We start from the raw sequence: 5,961 nt of genomic DNA on the forward strand, positions 1-5,961 counted from the left end.
GTGGCTTTTAAAATCACCATTGGGCTTATAATTGATCACTATTGAATTTTGATCAAATGGTGATTTTAAGTCACATAATTTTTTGAAAGACACAAGAGTGACACATGAGAGACCTATGGAATGACCCAGAACCAAATTCTACAGATTTAGTGGTGAATTTGCAAAAAAGAATGTACAAAAAAATGACACCAAACACATCATTAAACCAACACTTCGAACAAAAAGTTATGAAGGTATAAATGTTAGTCTATTGGGAAGCCAAAGCAAGGGCATTCTCATAAGAAGTTTAAGAACGACGTCGGGGTGGTGCTTACTCTCCCTTTGTCCCATTCCATTCAAATTCGATGGATATTTCTTATAAATCAACCTCTAAAACTAACATACATTATTTAGAGATAATTGCACCGTTGGTCATTGGGGTTGGCCATAGTTATTTTTCACTCTCAGTGGTTCAAAAAGTTCATGGGAGGTCATTGTGGTAAATAATAATTACAAATCAGTCCCTGAACACATTTTTCATCCAAAACTTAACAAATTCTGTTAGTCAACCACATCACATCCAATAAGAAGCCGACACGTGTCCATTACAATAATAATAATAAAAAATCTAATAAAAATATAAATAAATAAAAATATATATATTTTTTAAAAAAAATTCAAAGGGGCGGCTGCCGTAGGCCACCCCCGACCAATGGGGATGGCCGCGCGGCCACCCACAAAGGATTTTAGGGGTGGCTGGGGGTGGTCATTGGTATGGCTTTTTTGATTTATTTTTTATTTTTATTTTTTTTTTAAAAAAAAAAAAAAAAAAAAACAACAACAACAACAACAACAACAATAACAAATATTTATATTTTTATTATATTTTATATTTTTTATTGTAATGGACACGTGTCGGCTTCGTATTGGGTGTAACTTGGCTGACTAACGAAATATGTTAACCTAGGGGATATAAAATTGGTTCAGGGAGTGATTCGTAATTATTATTTACTACGAGGACTTCTCATGAACTTTTTGAACCACAGGGAGTGAAAAATAATTGTGACTAACCCCAGGAATTAACGATGTAGTTATTCTTATTATTTAAACATGTGAAAAATACATATTATATATATTTTTGAAGTAGTAAGTGACACGTGTCAATTTTAAAACTGTCGGGTTTGTCTGAAATTTCTGTGGAAGAAATTCCACCCTGTCCTTCCTAAAAAGGAGTTCGAATCTAACGTCCAAACCCGACTCTCAGTTTCTCCGAATCCTGAAACCCGAAGCCATTTCTCTGTCTTTGCAATCTGAGAGACAGAGATGGGGATATTCTATGGCATGCTGGCCAGGGGCAACGTGGTGTTGGCGGAGTTCAGCGCCATGCCAACGAATGCGAGTGCAATAGCGAGGCAGATTCTGGAGAGACCACAACAGGGAATCAGAGATAGCAATGCCTCGTATTCCCATGATCGTTACATTTTTCACGTCAAAAGAACCGACGGCCTCACCGTTCTTTGCATGGCCGACGACGCCTTTGGACGTAAACCTACTTTTCTTCATTATCGTTCTTTGTATGGTAGTATGAATAGTACTTGAATCCAATACCACTGGTTCTGCGTTTGTTCTACACGTGCATTCATGTCGTTTGGTCTTATTAATTTGTTAATTAACATCTGGTTAATGTTATCGAATTATAGCTTAATTTGATGTTAATTATTCGGAATTAATTTCAATTAAGATAATGAAGTTTGGAAATTTACGTTTGCTTGATGCTTCTGAACTGAGTCTGAAGTATTAGGCTAAAAAACTCAAGTTTTATTAGAAATTTGCGTATGCCTCTTTTCTTCTTTTTCTTTTTCTTTTTCTTTTTTTTAAAAAAAAAAATCAGAAAATTCATGTTAATTGATTATTACTTTGAATTTCAAATATAAAGATGAGACCCGTGTAGTAACATTTTGCATTGACGTGTGCTGATCAGCTAAGATAACACCTGAAGTTCAAACCAATCATTCATCTGCAGAAGTTTCAGAGAAGCACAGCCTCGTTCAAACTGCAGAAAATACACCTGTTGAAGATGCTGCAGATAAACACAAGCTGATATATAGTAGATAATTTGAGCTGTCTGGTTTGATAGAAATTAAGGGAGATAGTAATGTTTGGTATAATGAAGGCTGTAGAGGGAGATGATTCAGCCATTGTAGGATCAGGAGTGGTCAGGGATGGAACTAGGAATTTAACTCTAGAGAGGCCGGACTACATTAAATAGTTTTTGAACAGGACCGTCGGAATAATTAAATTTAAAAAATTCAAAAATAAAATAAAACCTAAATATGCTAAAAAAAAAAAAAATTAACAACCTTTTTTGTGGGAGGAAGGGTTCAGTCTGTCCTTGGGAATGGCGTTAGCCAAATGCTCTAATACCATGAAAAAAATAATCGGATTGGATAAAATGGAAGCTTAACTTTTCAGCTGTCATGTGTACAACATATGGAGAAATAGAAATGAAATTAAGCATGGGAGCCAGCCAAAAACAGAGGAACATATTCTGCAAAAAAAAAAAAAAAAATTGGGAAGTGACTGCAAGAATTCTAGGAACAGGGAAGTTTAGGAGGACAGCTGAAAATGTAGGAGTTTGTAGAAATTGGGGTGTAAATGATGAAATTCTGATATAGTTGAAGATATATGTTTATGGAAGTTTGTTGTGATTGCTGCAGAAAAATTTAGCTGCTGGATAGTTGATCTTTTGTTGTATAGTTTTTTATTAGTAAATTGTTGATAAGATGCTTGTGAGTTGTTTCTTTCTAGTGTATTGTTGTGTAGTTGTTTAATTAGTTCTTTCTGATGTATATGGGGGAACATTGTAGTAGAGAATAGTGTTTGATACTTCTAAGAAGTATCAAGCGTTTCAGCTCATGATTTGCTGGATAGTTTGTAAAATATGTTTTTTGTTGAATAGAAATCTCATTCATAAAAGAGAATGACAACTTTTCAGCTGTCATTACTTTGTATTTATACACTTAATTAGTATTTGTTACAAGCTGTTTATGTATAGATGAGATAAGTAAAAAAAAAAAAAAAACAGATAATACATTTGAATTTAAACACACTGTTATCATTCTTGAATGAAATCTGATTTATCTATGAGATTGTGTTTACCTGCAGAATCTTCAACAGGTGCATCGTCTGCAGATGAATGACTGGTTTGAACTTCAGCTTGAATGTCAGGGTTTATCTTAACATGATGTTTGGTGTATTTCCATCCAATGCCTGAATTTTTTTTAGTAATATATCTGTGTAGTTCTTGATAATTTGAACACTTCCAATGAAAAAGGCTTTAGAATGGTCAAGTGGTGAAATCCCAGACTTGGAATTTAAGGAAGATTACTAGGAATGGATTTCTAAATTTCTGGAGGGTTATTGAAGAGATTCTGTATTTTCTAATCATTGCAAAGTTTGCACATTGCCTTTTGTCATTGTTGGATAACCTAATGCTTTGAAACATGGGGATGTGGCTGGAACTTTGATTGGTGAAACTGTTGAAATAATGAGCTCTTTTGCTTAGACTTGTTGTTTGCTTTAAATTGCAGATGCAGAGATCGTCTATAATGTTAAATCACCACTTATCCTATAAGCTTAACTTATCCTATAAGCTTAAACTGATAGGAAGTGGTAAACTTAATCACTTAATCAATACTTTAACGTTCCCCCTCATGTGTAGGCTCAAACTCACTTTTTAATTGGCGGGGCCTAACAAGTGGAATATTTAATTGAAATGGGAGGTAAATGACTGAGACAAGGTTCAAACTCAAGATCTTTGGCTCTAATACTATGTTAAATCGTTACTTATTCTATGAGCTTAAGCTGATAGGAAGAAGTAAATTTAATCAGTTAATCAATACTTTAACATATAATACTCTACAATTTCTGCAGAAACTCTGATTTTATCGATGAAATTAAGAGTGGAAGTTTGACTTTTGTTATGTTTGGAGAACTCTCTGACTTATTTCAGGAGGAAATTCATGCATAGTCTTGTTTTAATTCATTTGTAATAAGCATCCTTTGAAATTATATGCAGGGAGAATCCCTTTTGCATTTCTTGAAGATATTCATCAAAAGTTTGTGAAGACTTATGGCCATGCTATTCTTTCTGCTCCTGCTTATGCTATGAATGAGGAATTTTCAAGGATCTTGAGCCAGCAGATGGACCAGTACTCAAATGAGCCAAATACCGATAGGTTAAATCATTTGAAGGGTGAAATGAGTCAGGTAAGTTCCTGATATATGTCTCTGTATACTATTTATATATCTTAGGTAAATTGTAGTTTCCTATCCTAAAGTATAGGGTTATAAACTTATATGTAATATTTGTAGGATATTGTAACTAATCTCATAATTTAAAATGAAATAAATACAATCTATCTGTTTCTGTCTACCTATCCAATAATATATTTATTTTTTGTGTGTATATAAATTTTTGTTTACGTGTGATAATTATAACATGGATGGTATCAAAGTCTTTCCCCTCTTTACGTACTTTAAACCATAGGGTCCCCATGTTTGAAGTGGTTCTTGGAGATTGCTCTTGTTGTGCAGTGACAGTAAACAATTGCTAGTTGGATTATTCTGACTGTCCCAAATGAGGTTTTAGTTATGGGTTTGGAATTGTCAAACCAAATTGATTCTTGTTAGTCCTTTAGAGGATTTTACCAATCATGCTATTCACTATGTTACTTGTTATTGAATATAATCAATTAATAAGTTTGGCTTTAAATTGCTTTTGAAGATTAAATTTTCATAGACTGGTCATGTGATGATGATAGGTGCGAAGCGTCATGATCGACAACATTGAAAAAGTCTTGGACAGGGGTGACCGCTTGGCCTTGCTGGTTGAGAAAACTACCACATTTCAAGGGAGTGCAGTTCGCTTCAAAAGGCATTCACGTCGTTTCAAAAATACTTTGTGGTGGAGAAATGTCAAGCTCACGTAAGTAAACTTAATGTTGTCCACTTTTTCATTGTTAAATCATTACATATCCCAAAAGCTTAAGCTGATAGGAAGAGGTAAATATCGTTTAATCAACACTTTAACACTCATAAATGGACTCGATGCAAGAAAAAATGGTATATACCTTCCCTTGCATTTTGAAGTGCTCGTGGGAATGCCAATTATGCCATACAAGTCACCATTGTGAAGGACATACTACATTGATACAGCTTGCTGGGTTCTAAATTATCTTTAGATTTCAAAGTTTTCATGATACTTATGGCAGCAATCTTGTAGGAATGCTGCTTGTCTATGCGAACAATTTAGAGCCAATTTTCTTGCTTATGTATTTTATTCCCCTTTCTTGCCATGGTGGTGTCGCCCCATTGTTCTTGCTTTTTTTCTTTTAGTACTTTTGTCCCCTTTGTCATGAGATATATCCAGTTTTGATCCTAACAGAATATGGAGGTACTGCAGAACCCTGGAATTTTGTGTCAAGAAGGCTCCTTTGTTTCATTATTTCCATTCTATTAAATAAAATCTTTTACATCTCTCTCACACACACACACACACATACACGTGTGCACACATGTTATCAAAACCGTACTCGGCTTATTGTGAAGTTCTTTTTGTGCTGCAGGTGTTCCTTGGTATTTGTTGTCTTGATCATCATTTATGTTGTGCTTGCATTTCTCTGTCATGGCCCTTTGCTGGCTTCTTGCTTGAAGTAAACAGAGTAATTGCAGGATGAGTGATTTTGTATGGCATATTTGTATATTTTTGAGGTGTATTCTTTTAAAGTTGCTTTGTAATCTATATATATGCAAAACCAGGGGACCCAATTTCACATATAGTACAGTTGTCCCTTCCATATAGAGGGTACAACTGAAGAAGATTCTGGCTTCACGTTTTTGGTAATTACCATTATAGTTGGTACACAGATTGTGAAAGCTGTAATACAGAGATCTGTTTGACTTCTTCTATTTACAAATTAC

General features: G+C 34.4%; 1 protein-coding gene across 1 annotated transcript; it reads left to right on the forward strand.

Moving 5' to 3' along the window:
- Window positions 1-1,302: 1,302 nt before the first annotated feature.
- LOC133856488 (vesicle-associated membrane protein 711-like) lies at window positions 1,303-5,697 on the forward strand. The gene is made up of 4 exons (XM_062291531.1): window positions 1,303-1,522; window positions 4,058-4,248; window positions 4,803-4,966; window positions 5,607-5,697. Exons 1-4 carry the CDS (start codon window positions 1,303-1,305, stop codon window positions 5,695-5,697), a joined length of 666 nt encoding a protein of 221 aa, XP_062147515.1.
- The last annotated feature ends 264 nt before the right edge of the window (window positions 5,698-5,961 follow it).

The sequence above is a fragment of the Alnus glutinosa genome, chromosome 14, assembly GCF_958979055.1.
Source record: "Alnus glutinosa chromosome 14, dhAlnGlut1.1, whole genome shotgun sequence".
Lineage (NCBI taxonomy): Eukaryota > Viridiplantae > Streptophyta > Magnoliopsida > Fagales > Betulaceae > Alnus > Alnus glutinosa.

Coding starts and splice junctions, on each gene's coding strand:
- LOC133856488 (XM_062291531.1), top strand. CDS start 1,303: ATGGGGATATTCTATGGCATGCTGGCCAGGGGCAACGTGGTGTTGGCG. Junction 4,249..4,802: donor TGAAGGGTGAAATGAGTCAG/GTAAGTTCCTGA, acceptor TGATGATGATAG/GTGCGAAGCGTCATGATCGA. Junction 4,967..5,606: donor TGGAGAAATGTCAAGCTCAC/GTAAGTAAACTT, acceptor TTTGTGCTGCAG/GTGTTCCTTGGTATTTGTTG.